The 17,361-nt window shown below is 37.6% G+C and overlaps 1 protein-coding gene across 1 annotated transcript in view; it reads right to left on the bottom strand.

Moving 5' to 3' along the window:
- Positions 1 to 7,746: 7,746 nt before the first annotated feature.
- The window catches only part of Neil3 (nei like DNA glycosylase 3), a 47,929-nt gene continuing 38,314 nt past the window's right edge, over positions 7,747 to 17,361 (bottom strand). Inside the window, exons 9-10 of the mRNA XM_004657068.2 lie at positions 9,267 to 9,441; positions 7,747 to 8,064 (exon numbers count right to left, since the gene is read on the bottom strand). Of these exons, the coding sequence (XP_004657125.2) occupies positions 7,882 to 8,064; positions 9,267 to 9,441 (358 nt within the window). The 3' untranslated portion in view covers positions 7,747 to 7,881. The remainder of the gene's footprint in view (positions 8,065 to 9,266; positions 9,442 to 17,361) is intronic.

Genomic DNA, 17,361 nt, shown 5'->3' with positions numbered 1-17,361 from the left:
CTCCCTCATGAACATAGATGCAAAAATTCTCAACAAAATATTGGCAAACAGAATACAAGAGTATATCAAAAAGATCATTCACCCTGACCAAGTAGGCTTTATCCCAGAGATGCAGGGATGGTTCAACATACGCAAATCTATAAACGTAATACATTACATAAATGGGTTGAAGGACAAAAATCACATGATCATCTCATTAGATGCAGAGAAAGCATTTGACAAAATCCAACATCCCTTCATGATAAAAGTCCTACAGAGACTGGGAATAGAAGGAACATATCTCAATATAATAAAGGCTATTTATGACAAGCCTACAGCCAACATATTACTAAATGGGGAAAAACTGGAAGCTTTTCCACTAAAATCAGGAACAAGACAAGGGTGTCCACTGTCTCCACTTCTATTTAATATAGTTCTGGAAGTCTTAGCCATAGCAATAAGGCAAGAGTCACACATAAAAGGGATACAAATTGGAAAGGAAGAAATCAAGTTATCATTATTTGCAGATGACATGATTCTATACATAAAGGCCCCTAAAGACTCTACTAGCAAGCTGTTAGAGCTGATCAAAACCTACAGCAATGTAGCAGGATACAAAATAAATACACAGAAATCAGTAGCCTTCGTATATGCTAACAACAAACACACAGAGGATGAAATCAGAGAATCACTCCCATTCACAATTGCATCAAAAAAAATAAAATACCTTGGAAAAAACCTAACTAAGGAAGTAAAGAATCTATACAATGAGAACTTTAAGACACTCAAGCGAGAAATTGCAGAAGATACTAGAAAGTGGAGAAACATCCCTTGTTCCTGGCTTGGAAGAATCAATATCGTGAAAATGGCAATCTTACCTAAAGCAATCTACACATTTAATGCAATCCCTATCAAAATTCCAAAGGCTTTCTTCATGGAAATAGAAAAAACAATCCAAAAATTCATTTGGAATCACAAAAAACCTCGAATATCTAAAATAATACTGAGCAACAAAAAAGAGGCTGGTGGTATCACCATACCTGATTTTAACCTATACTACAGAGCCATAGTAACAAAAACAGCATGGTACTGGCACAAAAACAGACATGTAGATCAGTGGAACAGAATAGAGGACACAGATGTAAGCCCAAGTAGCTATAGCCACCTGATATTCGATAAAAATGCCAAAAACACTCATTGGAGAAGAGACAGCCTCTTCAGCAAATGGTGTTTTGAAAACTGGATAAATATCTGCAGAAGGATGAAAATAGATTCTTCTCTCTCGCCATGCACAAGAATTAAGTCCAAATGGATTAAAGACCTTAACATCAGACCAGGAACTTTGAAACTGCTAGAGGAAAAAGTAGGGGAAACCCTTCAACATATTGGTCTTGGCAAAGACTTTCTGAATACAACACCAATTGCTCAGGCAATAAAACCACAGATTAACCACTGGGACCTAATGAAATTACAAAGATTTTGCACCGCAAAGGACACAGTGAAAAAAGCAAAGAGGCAACCTACAGAATGGGAAAAAATCTTCGCCAGCTATATATCTGATAGAGGATTAATATCTAGGATATACAAAGAACTCAAAAAGTTAACTAATAAGGAATCGAACAGGCCAATCAAAAAATGGGCTAAGGAGCTAAATAGAGAGTTCTCAAAGGAAGAAATACGAATGGCATATAAGCACCTAAAAAAATGTTCTACGTCACTAGTCATCAGGGAAATGCAGATTAAAACTACATTGAGATTCCATCTCACTCCTGTCAGATTGGCCACCATCATGAAAACTAATGAGCATAAATGTTGGCGGGGATGTGGAAAAAAAGGAACCCTTCTGCACTGCTGGTGGGAATGCAATCTGGTCCAGCCATTATGGAAAACAGTGTGGAGGTTCCTAAAGCAGCTAGAGATTGATCTACCATATGACCCAGCTATAGCACTCCTGGGCATATATCCAAAGGACTCATCTCATTTCCTTAGAAGTACATGCTCAACCATGTTTATTGCTGCTCAATTTATAATAGCTGGGAAATGGAACCAGCCTAGATGTCCCTCAACAGATGAGTGGATAATGAAAATGTGGTACATTTATACAATGGAGTTCTACTCAGCGGTAAAGAAAAATGAAGTTGTGAAATTTGCAGAAAAATGGATGGACCTGGAAAGTATTATACTAAGTCAGGTAACCCAGGCCCAGAAAGCCAAGCGCCACATGTTCTCCCTCATATGGGGATACTAGCTACAGATGACTAGGCTTCTGTGTGAGAATGAAAATACTTAGTAGCAGAGGCCAGTAAGTTGAAAAGGAGACATAAAGGGTGGAGAAAGGAAGGGAGGAAGATACTTAATAGGTTGATATTGTATATATGTAATTACAATGATTGTAATGGGGAGGTAATATGATTGAGAATGGAATTTCAAACGGGAAAGTGTGGGGGTGGGGAGGGAGGGAATTACCATGGGATATATTTTATAATCATGGAAAATGTTAATAAAAATTAAAAAAAAAAAAAGTCCTACAGAGACTGGGAATAGAAGGAACATATCTCAATATAATAAAGGCTATTTATGACAAGCCTACAGCCAACATATTACTAAGTGGGGAAAAACTGGAAGCTTTTCCACTAAAATCAGGAACAAGACAAGGGTGTCCACTGTCCCCACTTCTATTTAATATAGTTTTGGAAGTCTTGGCCATAGCAATAAGGCAAGAGACACACATAAAAGGGATACAAATTGAAAAGGAAGAAATCAAGTTATCATTATTTGCAGATGACATGATTCTATACATAAAGGACCCTAAAGAGTCTACTAGCAAGCTGTTAGAGCTGATCAAAACCTACAGCAATGTAGCAGGATACAAAATAAATACACAGAAATCAATAGCCTTCATATATGCTAACAACAAACACACAGAGGATGAAATCAGAGAATCACTCCCATTCACAATTGCATCAAAAAAAAATAAAATACCTTGGAATAAACCTAACCAAGGAAGTAAAGAATCTATACAATGAGAACTTTAAAACACTCAAGCGAGAAATTGCAGAAGACACTAGAAAGTGGAGAAACATCCCTTGCTCCTGGATTGGAAGAATCAATATCGTGAAAATGGCAAACTTACCTAAAGCAATCTACACATTTAATGCAATCCCTATCAAAATTCCAAAGGCTTTCTTCATGGAAATAGAAAAAACAATCCAAAAATTCATTTGGAATCACAAAAAACCTCGAATATCTAAAATAATACTGAGCAACAAAAAAGAGGCTGGTGGTATCACCATACCTGATTTTACCCTATACTACAGAGCCATAGTAACAAAAACAGCATGGTACTGGCACAAAAACAGACATGTAGATCAGTGGAACAGAATAGAGGACCCAGATGTAAGCCCAAGTAGCTATAGCCACCTGATATTCGATAAAAATGCCAAAAATACTCATTGGAGAAGAGACAGCCTCTTCAGCAAATGGTGTTTTGAAAACTGGATAAATATCTGCAGAAGGATGAAAATAGATTCTTCTCTCTCGCCATGCACAAGAATTAAGTCCAAATGGATTAAAGACCTTAACATCAGACCGGAAACTTTGAAACTGCTAGAAGAAAAAGTAGGGGAAACCGTTCAACATATTGGTCTTGGCAAAGACTTTCTGAATACAACCCCAATTGCTCAGGCAATAAAACCACAGATTAACCACTGGGACCTAATGAAATTACAAAGATTTTGCACCGCAAAGGACACAGTGAAAAAAGCAAAGAGGCAACCTACAGAATGGGAAAAAATCTTCGCCAGCTATATATCTGATAGAGGATTAATATCTAGGATATACAAAGAACTCAAAAAGTTAAATAATAAGGAATCAAACAAGCCAATCAAAAAATGGGCTAAGGAGCTAAATAGAGAGTTCTCAAAGGAAGAAATACAAATGGTATATAAGCATCTAAAAAAATGTTCTACGTCACTAGTCATCAGGGAAATGCAGATTAAAACTACATTGAGAATCCATCTCACTCCTGTCAGATTGGCCACCATCATGAAAACAAATGATCATAAATGTTGGCGGGGATGTGGAAAAAAAGGAACCCTTCTGCACTGCTGGTGGGAATGCAATCTGGTCCAGCCATTGTGGAAAACAGTGTGGAGGTTCCTAAAGCAGCTAGAGATTGATCTACCATATGACCCAGCTATAGCGCTCCTAGGCATATATCCAAAGGACTCATCTCATTTCCTTAGAAGTACATGCTCAACCATGTTTATTTCTGCTCAATTTGTAATAGCTGGGAAATGGAACCAGCCTAGATGTCCCTCAACAGATGAGTGGATAATGAAGATGTGGTACATTTATACAATGGAGTTCTACTCAGCGGTAAAGAAAAATGAAGTTATGAAATTTGCAGAAAAATGGATGGACCTGGAAAGTATTATACTAAGTCAGGTAACCCAGGCCCAGAAAGCCAAGCGCCACATGTTCTCTCTCATATGTGGATCCTAGCTACAGATGACTGGGCTTCTGCGTGAGAATGAAAATACTTAGTAGCAGAGGCCAGTAAGTTGAAAAGGAGACATAAAGGGTGGAGAAAGGAAGGGAGGAGGATACTTAATAGGTTGATATTGTATATATGTAATTACAATGATTGTAATGGGGAGGTAATATGATGGAGAATGGAATTTCAAACGGGAAAGTGTGGGGGTGGGGAGGGAGGGAATTACCATGGGATATATTTTATAATCATGGAAAATGTTAATAAAAATTAAAAAAAAAAAATCCAGTTACTTAGCCAGGCGTGGTGGCTCACGCCTTTAATCCCAGCACTCGGGTGACAGAGGTAGGAGGATCACTGTGAGTTCAAGGCCACCCTGAGACTACAGAGTTAATTCCAGGTCTGCCTGGATCAGAGTGAGACCCTACCTCAAAAAACCAAAAAAAAAAAATCCAGTTACTTTACTTCACTCAAGTATTGTCCTTGAACTTATCCAGAATCTAGAGTTATTTGTGAAAGGGTTAGAGTCAGTCAAAGATTACAAGGTACAATGGAAATATTCTAGTCCAGGCTGACCTAAAATTCACTATGTAGTCTCAGGCTGGCCTTGATCTCACGATGATCCTCCTGCCACTGCCACCCAAGTGCTGGGATTAAAGGTGTGCACCATCACATCCAGCAGAACAATCAACCTTTCTAAGAGCCAACATTGTCTATCACCTAATGCTTTGGTAGTCTGAAGTAAAATATTCTTATAGATTCTAAACATTGTTTATATTTATTATTTATTGCAAGTGGGAGTGGGCAGAGAGATTGGGTATAACAGGGCCCCTTGCCACTGCAATAAAATCCAGGCACATGTGCCACTTTGTGCATTTGCCTTTATGTGGGTACTGGGGATTTGAACTTGGGTCATAAAGCTTTACAAGCAAGTACCTTTACCCCTTAAGCCATCTCTCCTACCAGGCTACACATTTTTTATTGGATAGGTGTAGAAGCTGAAAGTAAAATGTTCCCTTCACGTGTTTGTGTTTAAGCCTCATACCTCATCCCCAGCAGGCAGTGCCTTTGGGATGTGAGGCCTGTTAAAGGAGGTGTGTCAGTGGAATCAGACTTTGGGGTTTTATAGTCCAGTCCCTCTTGTCAGTACTAGCCACAGAACTGTTGGTGCTTCCTGATAGTTGATGAGACAAGATGGTCTACCTCGTTATCTGTCATTTCCATGCTTCCCCGGCCACAATGCAATTTTCCCACAAAACTGTAAGTCTAAATAAACCATTTCCTTCAATAAGCTGCTTTTGTTCAAGCACTTTGTCCCAGCAATGAGTGGTAACTGCTGCAATGAGGATATAAACTTACTATACCTAAAAATGTGTTCAGTTTCATTATATTTCCTTATATTTAAGTTGCATGTCTTTAAGGATAGGACTTTTGCTGTCTTGTTGCACAGTTCATTTGTATTTTCCTTTTTACTTCATGTCAAATTGGTTGAAATTGCCAACTGAACAGTTTATTTTTTGGTTTGTCATATCGGGTTGTTGCCTTGTTGAGCTCTTTGTGTTAAAATCACTAATCTTAGGCTAGTTCTGATTTTGAATTTTCAGTGCAGAGTTAGCATATATAGGACTATGAAATATGATGTGTTCTCACTGACCATTTCATATGCTATTAACTTCTATAGCTCTGCATGGAAAATCTAATGACAGAATAGAAAAGGGTTTGCTGCCCTTTTCAAAAATACATTGACCCAGTTCTTCAAGGAATTTTCCACAAGCATACAGAAATACTTTAAGATTGATGTGTTTTTGCTTTTCTTTTTGAAAATAAACACAGTCATCTGTATGAAATTTACAGACAAAAAAATTTTTTTAAAAAAAAGAGGGAGTTGGGTATGTGGCACATGCCTTTAATCCCAGAACTCAGGAGGCAGAGGTAGACAATCATTTCCAGCCTGGAACTTCAGGGTGAGTCCTGGGTCAGCCTGGGATAGTGAGAATCTACCTCAAAAATACCAATAAAAAGGGAGGAGGGTGCTGGAATGATGATGCAGTGGTTAAGACACTTGCCTACAAAGCCTAATGACCCAGGTTCAATGCCCTGGTACCCACATAAGCCAGATGCACAAGGTGGTGCATGCATCTGGAGTTCATTTGCAGTGAATGGGGCCCTGGCATGTCCATTCTCTCTTTCTCTCTCTCTCAAATAATCAATCAATAAATAAATATTAAGTCTGAACTGTGTGTCCTAAAACGAAAGATGGAAGGAGAGGAAGATCAAACTAGAAATAAAAATAGACCATTGCCGATATATATCTGAGGTAGAGTGCTATCCTAAACATACATCAAAAACAAAACCAAGAAAATAATGGTAATACATGTGTCAGATTGTGGCAAAATGAAGAAAAATCAACCTTAAAGGAAATGGCTAGGATAGAAACTCCTTCAGTGAACTAAGTGCTTCTGCTAGACCCTACCTGTTACATCTCTGACCTTGTTCCCGTAATGTACCAGGCTGATGACTGAATCTGTAACACAAAATATTTTTGAACAGACTTCGGACTGAAACTAGAGCAATACATTAAGATTTTGAAATTGACTTACTTCTTAAAGTAATATATGTGAAATCAAGATTAGAAGAATATAAATCTTCATATGCATGTGGCTTTTCTTCCTAAATTCCATTTTAATGGTCTGAACCCCTATAACTTTATATAGAGCACACACATGAAATAATCCAAGCAATAGTTAGCCCTAGCATCTTATAGGAACTTAATATTTGTTACAAAGAATAAATAAGATAGCTTTTCATAAAGGAGACCTTATATCTTAAATTTTGTTTAAGAAAATAAGTACTTTTAGGGCTGGAGTGATGTTTTGACAGGCACTTGCCTACAAAGCATAAGGACACAGGTTCAATTTCTCAGTACCCACGTAAGTCAGATGTACAAGGTAGCATATGAATCTGGAGTTTGTTTACATTGGCTAGAGACCCTGATATGCCCATTCTCTCTCTCAGAAATAAATTAATTTAATTAAATTAAATCATAACATTTAAAAATGGTAGTGGCAAATAAAAGAATTCATTATAGAGGACCTTCTTTATGTTGTTGCATAGACTTTTCCTAAAAGCAAATAAATGATTGCTCTGCAAAAAAAGTAACAATAGAATAAAAGTGTACTAAAATACCTTATTCTTATCAAAATATTAAAAAATATGTACTCAAAATATGTTATTCATACATTTATTATGATAAAAGAAACATAATTGCCATAAGATAGGAAGATAGCACACATTAGAAATAAAAAGAATGGTTCTCAAATAGTACAGTGATATAATTTACATGTCTCAGATATTCTACAACCCTTTTACTAAAATGGGGGACTAAACACTATGAAAAGTTTGAGAAAGTATTAGCATTCTGGAATAATATTAATGCCTGGCCCATTTTCTGCCCATTGAAAAAAATTACACTGTTTTTCCTTCTCAAAAGGACATACAAAAAATTTCCTTCCATTATTAGGTCCAATCTTCAATACTGTTCTCATAATGGAGCGCTTGCCATGGCTGCAGAATGGAAAAGACAAATCTGCCCACTAGGGGAAAAAAAGACAGGATTATAAATTAGTTGGAAGTTACAAAGATGAACGGATAAGACTAGCTTCATTTAATCATCTTGGCTCCATCATCATTACTAATAATTTGACATTGCCCTTTGTAAAAGCTCATATCCTAAATGAAGCATCTCACTTACAAATTTGTTTGAGTCAAACACTCAGTAAAATTCCAAACTCCCTTTTATCTAAAGACATATGAATTTCTTTTCCTATATTAGGGATATCTGGAAACTTTCTTGAAGCCAAAATAGAAGTTTTTTTCTTTGCTTTATCACTGAAACATTGTTGTTGTTTTTTTAAATCAGTTACATACCATATTAAGTGCAATTAGGAAAAAAAATAGGTATCTTTAAAATTAGAATCACACTAGCATGGTGAGATGTTCACGTTTTGAAAAAGAGATACAGAGTGCCTCAAATTAGCATGAGAAATCACTTTCGCCATATTATTATTAAGGGATATTTTTTTTCAGGTCTAAATTGTGCAGTAGATTTTATCAGGGATACTATAAATCAAAAGCAGATACACTGCTTTTTTCCCTGTGTACCTCAACCTATTGCATAAATCAAACACTGTGAGGAGGAGCAAGCTATTATCTTGGATTATCTCATGAGCACCTCTAGTATGTCTTAGTCACTGAAATCCCCTCCACTCTCTAACTATTCCTTCTTCCTTTCTCTCTCTCTTTTCCTTGAATAGAGTCTCACCATCCAGCCTGACCTGGAACTTACTGTAGAAGCCAGTTTAGTCTCAAACTCAAGATCCTCCTGCCTCAACCTCCAAAGTTCTGGAATTACAAAAGTGTGTCACCACATCTAGCCCCAATACCTTTTTAGCATGTAAACAAATAGCAATATTTTTGCTCTTGTGATTGTAAATATGAAATTACCCACTAATATAATAGCTATTTTATTATTACTATATTTTCTTTATTTCTCTGAATATTAAAATATTTAGCATTTATACTTTAGACTGAATATTAATATGTCTATTTTAAATGTACAGTTAAAGTACTGCACACCTATAATCACAGCATATAGGAGAACTCTGTCACAAGCACATACATGCATAACTAGATAAAAAGTAATATAAAAGTAAAATTGAAAAAGCATTACCATTTTCTATGTTTAAATGACAAAAATTCAATTATACTTGAGTGATAAGCAAAGTCTTATACATACTTCAAAAAATCCACATTGTGCCTCTTGGGGTAGAGGACAGGCATAAAACTGCCTTCCCTTGTTTTCACCATCCTTCTTCACAACTCGGAGAACACAGAGGCGCTTGTGTTTACTGCAATGAGGAACACGAGCATTTAAAGAACTCGGGTGATCTGCCATATTAATCTGGAGTCCACTGTAACGACAAGTCACAAAACCACTACAGTGTAATAGAAGTAAAGGAACTATTTATACAACTTCACCCCAAATGCTTAGATGAAATTATATTTTACAAAGGAGGCTGTGATCAAGTTTAAGTTATTTTACCAACTATTATGTTTTTAATTCTTTTTCCCCAGGTAATTACAGTTGATTTCTAAACTTACATGTGTGCCTAAAGCACCTATCTTAAATTTCCCCAAAATAAAATTAGCTGAATTCTATATTGATATCATATACTTTCTTCAGTGTTTTTTTCCTTTTTCCTTTTTTTTTAGAGATAGAGTGTCACAGGCTGGCCTTGAACTCACAGAAACTCTCCTACTTCTGTTTCTGAGTGCTGGGAAAAAAATGTGCACACCACCATATCTGCCATATTTTTTAATCATTCATTTTCTGATAGTCCATACTTTTCTTACCTAATATTACAATATAGTCACTTTTATTTCCTTTAAAATATTCCCAAGTGTACATGGACCCTGGAGAACCTTAGTAATCTTTAATTATTTTCTCATGACTAGATTTTCAACAATGGCATTGACAAGATCTTTGGGTCACTCTCTCCTGTCCACTTGAATTATGCTTTTCTTTTATTAAGGCTTTAGTTATAGTCATAATCATATTATAGTAGTAAGCATGCTGCTTGGAAGAGCAGAATTGTGTACTTTATGTAGCTTAGAAGGGAAGCTATACATTCTCCAGTTAGAATTCAGTCATTGGAAGTCAATCCTGTACATGGAATAAGTCCAGGAATAGCCCTTGTCCCCTCGTGGTACAAACAGACTTCTTTTTGAATAAATGTGCTTTGCTATTATTCTTAATTCTCTGTACCTTGGAGCTGGAGAGATGGCTTAGCGGCTAAGGCACTTGTCTACAAAGCCAAAGGACCCAAGTTCGATTCTCCATGACCTACATAAGCCAGATGCACAAGGTGGCACATGTGTCTGGAGTTCTTATGCAGTAAGTGGAGGCCCTGGCATGCCCATTTTCTCCCTCTCAAATAACTAAGTAAAAGTCAAATATTTAAAAAAGAGAATAAATTCTCTGTATCTTGCTTTTTTTTTTTTTTTTTTTTGAGGTAGGGTCTAACTCTGGCCTAGGCTGACCTGGAATTCACTATGTAGTCTCAGGGTAGCCTCGAACTCACAGTGATCCTCCTACCTCTGCCTCCCGAGTGCTGTGATTAAAGGCATGCACCCCCACACCCGGCTTGTATATTTTAATAACCCATTTATAGTAGACTTTTCATTAACCTGTTATAAGAAAACGTATTTACATCAATATAAACAAGGGGCTAAGGATGTAACTTAGTGGTAGAGCTTGTGCTTAACATGCACAACACCCTGAGTTTGAGCCCTAGCACCAAAACAAAGCAAAAACAATAAAGCCAGAAATTGCTTAAAGTTCTTTGTAATTTTTTAAATGTTATTATTTATATTTGTAAGAAGAGAGAGGTGAAAATGGCTGAACCTTGACCAGGCCGTTACAGGGAACACATGAACCACAAGACACTGGAGAGGGTAGGATCAAGGCTATAGTTAATCTTCTACATCTTCCCTCTCTCCCTCTCCCTCTCTCTCTCTTCTAAGTCTTGTATATTAGTTATCTTTTTCTTCATTTGTTTAGTGGGCACTGACCTGTAACTCCCAGTACCAGCATGGGGCTATCATCCACAATGAGCTTTTGATGAGAGACCTACAAGGTTTTCTAAAACAATGACAGATTTCTGTCAGACTACTTGATGACCCACCAAAGGATAGTGGTAAGACCCTACTGCTGCAGACACCATAATTGACACATAAAATGGAATGGCATGGCTAGAAGCTAGAAGAGAGTCAGTCCCCAGCCAGTCAGCTAGCGCCAGAAGGTGCTACATGGGCGACTGGGGGAAAATGACCTTTATCTGTCCAAGCAACTCATGCTCTAACCTACTTAGCAGCAAATAACCTGTTGTAATGCACATGCAAGTGCAATAGCAGCACACAGCCATGGTGGGAAACCAACTGCTCTTGATTTGGCTAACTGATCCCCTCAGTGGTACGGGACCCACAGCTGGAGCTGGGAAACAAGTTAGAACCATATCCAAACATAAGCCCACTCTCCATTATCAAGCTACCATCAATCATGGGCTACAAGAGGGCCTACACCAATTAAATTCTCTATAAAAAAAAGTAAGGGTTATCTCATTTGTCCTGGTACTAACTTACTCTCCGTTGGAGAATCTGCTTCTCTTTTTCAGATAGATGTAGTAGATCCTAACCAGAGAGCCACCCATCATACCTCAAAAGGGCCCCGGCTGAAACTAAGGAAAATTGGTGAAACAAGCAAGGGTGCTGTTTTCCTAATGAACAGGATACCAGGACAAGGGGGAAGGAGACCAACACAGAGAAAAATCAACTACTACCAAATCAGAGAGCCAGAGCCTCAGAGGCCCCCAACACCTCATCATTGAAGCAGAGCAAACATGAATCCAACATGGCTCAGGAAAATTTTGCAGAAGAGGGGGTAGAAAGAATGTCAGAGCCACATATTGGGTCATGATATGCATACATTTACCTTACCCATAACTGTGGGCTAACTTCACAATGCACGACCCATTTACCTCAACAAGGAGGGGCCATTGGGGAGGGGTAAGGTCACGGATGAGCCTAATAATGCTACCAAACTGACTGTATTTGCTGAATACAAAACTAATTAATAAAAACAATTTAAAAAATCATTAACTTAAAAAAAGAAAGAAGAGAGAGGAGAGAAAAAGAATGTAGGCATGCAGGAGTCTCTTACTGTCGCGAATGAACTCTAGATGTACATCTGGCTTTATCTGGGTACCAGGGAATCAAACACAGGCTGGCAGGTTTTACAAGGAAGTGCCTCTAACTGTTAAGCCTTCTCTCAGCCCCCTTTTAATTTTTTTAATGATAAAATAGTTTATCCTTTGTATTACTTTGGGGGGACTTAAAATACCTAAAAAGAAGGAACATTCTCCCTTTCTTCTTTCTTCCTAGACTACATATTCCACACACACACACACACACACACACACACACACACACACACATATATATATATATAGTGCCTTAAAGCAGCATATCTAATTGAACCATTTGAGAAGCAGAGCTTTTTTTTTTTTTATGTATTTATTTGAGAGCGACAGACACAGAGAGAAAGACAGATAGAGGGAGAGAGAGAGAATGGGCACGCCAGGGCTTCCAGCCTCTGCAAACGAACTCCAGATGCGTGCGCCCCCTTGTGCATCTGGCTAACGTGGGACCTGGGGAACCGAGCCTCGAACCGGGGTCCTTAGGCATCACAGGCAAGCGCTTAACCGCTATGCCATCTCTCCAGCCCCAGAGCTTTTATTTGTAATGAAGTTGACTGAAATTCATTTATGAAACAGATGATTGAATATATCACCTTAAAAATATTTGATAGTATAAACTGAAACATCCCAACAATTTTTGAACCTATTCAAACAGCAGTGTTGTGGTATCTAAACCATCGCTAAGGAATCCATTGTTCTGAAATTAATCATCTGAAACAATTTCATTCTTCTTGCAATGGATATCTTTGAATGATAGTTAATACCATATCAGAAATAAGAAAGTTAAGAGGCAATGGTTCTTTCTTTTCCACAGCCCTCTATTTCACCAACTTCCTCCAAAAAAGAGAAAATTAAAATTAAAATTTTGACTTTGGGGTTGGGGAGATATCTTAGTGGCTAAGGGTGTTTGCTTACAAGGCCTCCTGCCCCAGGTTCAATTCCCAAACCACCCATGTAAAGTCAGATGAACATTTCTTTGCACCTGCAAGAAACCCAAGTCTGCATGTACACATGCATGTGTGCATGTATGTGTACAAACACACACACACATATAAATAAATGAATAAATTTTAAGAGAAGGGCTGGAGATAGAATTTAGTGGTGAAGCACCTGCCTACCAGAGCATGAGCTTGGGTACAATATCACAAACTACAAAACAAAAATGAAAAAGGTTTGAATCTTACTTTAAAGGTAGTTGCCTTTGGTAACCTTTAATTCAGCATTTTCTAACACATTTGCTTTAACTTTATTCCAAGATTTTACATACTCTCCTTTACTACTGAAGCTTTTCTGAGAAGCCTGAAGGTGCAGGACAGGATTAAAGAGGAAAAACCTTCAGTATCTTGCCACTGCTTCATTTCTGTCTTCCATCCTGTCTCTTCCATGGTCTACAGTTTGGGAAATCTAGTCAGATGAGAACACATCTTTTGCATTCAGAGTGTGCCACTGAGCTGAACCACAGGTGTCACCTAAGGACTCTTCGGATACACTGAATTGTCCACCTGTCTTGCAGATCCCCATGGAAACGGAATCTGTGTGCTAACAAGATTCCCAGGTGATTCATCTGCACATTAAGTTGTGAGGCACTGACAGAGCTCCTGTAACCAAACTACTGCATGCCACCTGCGATCTGCCATCTCTAAATATGCACACCACTAACGTTAATTTTATGATCGGAGTATATCCAAGATAATTAAATGTTCTGCTTAATTGAGGACATCTTTGTTCCTCTTTGTTTCAATCATTATATAAAACTTTCTAAAATGTTCAAGAGCATTTTTCCTAGGTAAATTTACCAGGGAGAATATCTTATGTTACATGATTAGGCTCATCATCAGTATTTGGATTTGTACGTGGCATGGTAATATAATAAACTAGGACTTGGCAAACTTTTTCAGATAACAAATATTTAGGCTTGTGGAGCTCATGGTCACTGTAGTAGCTACTTGATTTTGTTGTTCACAATATGAAAACAATGAAATAGATGCAAATAAAATTTTATACAAACAGGTGTTAGCTACATCTGGCCCTGCTGGAAGTACTTTCTTGGTATAGACATCACAGAATCAAGGACAATGCTTGAAACAACAGCTTCTCAATACAGAATAGAGATAAAAACTGTTGCTTAGCATCTATGAAGCCCTGAACTCAATCCTCAGCACTTCAAAATAAATAAATACATAGATAAATAATATATAATAGATGAATAAATCAGAAATTAGATTAAACTGTCCTCAAAATGGAAGGTAGCATTAATTTTTTGATGATCAATTTATCATTTTTTACAGATATACTCATTTATTGTAATAAAACACTTCCTAATTTTTAAAATTAATCAGTCCAGTTGATGTTGCTTGAGCATACAAGATTAGTTTGAGGAGTCTGGGAGATAGATCAATCTGTTTGCTTTGCAAGCATGGGGACCTAAATTTGAGTCCAGAACCCACATAAAAAGCTGGGTGAGGTAGAGCACACCTATGATGCCCGTGTGAGCAAGGCAGAGACAGGAGGAGCTCCAGGCTTACCAGCTACTACTCTAGCCTACTTGCAGAGCTCCAAGCCAATGAGATATCCTGTTTACAGAAAAAGAAAGTTATGTGGTGGTCCAGAGGAAATAACAAGTAAGTCTGTCCATGCATGCACACACAGTTATTTCAATAACTAAATCAACCTAGTCAAATAAATCATCCTGGATGGTACCAAGTGGTTTTGAAACCCTTAGGCACTGAGATGTACAAAATGTGACTAAGAAATGAATACAAGGTACCAGTGCTTTCACTGGCCAACAAAGACTTTCCAAATAGGTGATGGCAGCAGACCGAAGAAATCATGAATGAGTTGACAGTGTCCTTTCACTCTTTGTCATGAGCTGCTGTCTCAGTGTTCAAACTAGAACCTGTGTTTTCTTTGAAATTGTATCAAAGCCTTGTTTTATTCTGTGTTTACAGTAATAAGATCATGGACTTAAATTGGTGTTTTTTTTTTTATTGACTATCCTTAACTGCTTAAAATTTGATTCAATTATGTAATTTATAATTTGGTAACTGGACAAAATTCATGTACATCTAAAGATGCACCAATCCACATCTCATCAATTACAGCATGTAATGTGTGACAATACGATCAGGAATTATGAGAACAAACTTCAAATTAATTACCATGTGATTATTAAAGAAAAATGTAAACTGGCTTATATTTCTGGGCAGACCACCTACATTGAAAGTGTGATTTGCTGAGCCTGTGCTAAGTGTCTTGTCCACAAGATAACACTATAGCTGCCAGACAGGAAGCAAAATGGAATAAATGATAGTAATTTGCAATTTATTCCTTGCAAAGTAGCTGGGTGCAGAAGGGCAGCTGGGTGAGTTTATTTCATCACTTGACATTTATTCTGTTAGTTGATCTTGATTGATTGTGGAGTCTTTGTCCTGGTGTTCTTATATGCAACACACAAACAAACACGGCTGCAGTGTTTCTCAGTCATGTTGTGCACTGTGATTAATCATATGGTTATACTGATAATAGCTTATGAAGAAATCATTTAAAGTTATAATAATTTTTTAAATAGTCTAATTCATTAGTTAAATTGTCTGATTTCTTTAAACACTAAGAAAATAAAAAATATGCTAAGATGTTTTATCTGGATACAGCAAATGGCACAATATATTTAAATGATCATTTCTACTTCTTTCTACTTAAATCACTAGATATAAAAAAGTGACTAAAATAATTTTTCTCCTACAGCATAGCCTCCCCACTCAAACATTCTTAAATAACTCTTTCCTGATATTGATCAGGAGGCACTAATTAGGGTTAGGGTGAAAAGATCATATGTTTATCTAGTCTGTTAAAAGTTCAGTTCCTATAGCTTAATTCAAGTATGTCATAGGCAGTAGGTAAATCAGTTGCACTAAATGATTATGAACAGAACATTCTGGAAAATCAGTGAAGGGTCAATCATCAGGATTAACTGCCAGTAACAGGTTTAGAGTCGGCTATTGAGTGTTCACCAACAAATGAGACATCTTTATCACATGGTCCAAGACTCAGGGAACATTGTGGAAGATGGGAAAAAAGAATGGAAAAGCCAAAGGATAGGGAGTAGTGCTATGGAATGCAATCTTCTGGACATGAAGTGGTCATTGCACCCATGTCCTCACAGTGGCTATGGTTACCTTGACAATATTGGGTCCTTCAATATGCTATCATGGTTAGTGGAGGAGGAAAGAAAGAAGAAAGCAAGCAAGTAAGAAAAAAAAAATAGATGAGAGATTAGTTGGAAAGGTGGTCATCAGGTTCAGGAAGACAAATGCCACATACACTGTCTCTCATTTATAGATCCAACTTTGGATTTTTAAATTAGCTTATAAGTTGGAGTAAGAGTCAGTGCAGGACTAGAGACATTGCACAGTGGTTAAGGCATTTGCCTGCAAAGCATATCAAACTGGGTTCAGTTCCCTGGTACCCACGTAAAACCATATTCATAAATTAACACATACATGTGGAGTTCATTTGCAGTGGCTTGAGGCCCTGGTATGCCCACTCTGTCTCCCTTCTCTCTTAACTCTTTCTGCTTGCAAATCAAATAAAAGAAAAAGAAAAAAAGTCAGTAGAGGCCACGAAGCTAGAAAGCAGTCATGGGGGAGGTACTATTGGAGACTTAAGAAGAGAATATAGCATATTTCTTAGGAGGGGAACAGAATTCTGGGGATGGAAAGGTTAAGGTAAGGTCAGAGGAGCGGAAGGGAAGAGAAGGGAATGGAGGAGATCAGCGTATAGAGGACTAGTCAAAACTAAAGACATTATGGGGAAACCAATTTCTATGTTAATTAATTACAAATATAACTAAGAAAAAACAGGAGAGGGCTCTAGTTTGGGCAGAAATTTCCCATGGGGCTAGATAATGCTGGCTGCAAAAGCTATAGGGGCTAGAGAGATGGCTTAGTGATTCAGCGCTTGCCTGTGAAGCCTAACAACCTTGGTTGGAGGCTCAATTCCCAGGACCCATGTAAACCAGATGTCCTGGCATGACCATTTTCTCTCTCTCTCTCTCTCTCTCTCTCTCTCTCTCTGTCT

This window comes from Jaculus jaculus, chromosome 1, assembly GCF_020740685.1.
Source record: "Jaculus jaculus isolate mJacJac1 chromosome 1, mJacJac1.mat.Y.cur, whole genome shotgun sequence".
NCBI classification, from domain to species: Eukaryota; Metazoa; Chordata; class Mammalia; order Rodentia; family Dipodidae; genus Jaculus; species Jaculus jaculus.
Note: the sequence above shows the minus strand (reverse complement) of the source record. Positions and strands in the feature narration are given on the sequence as shown.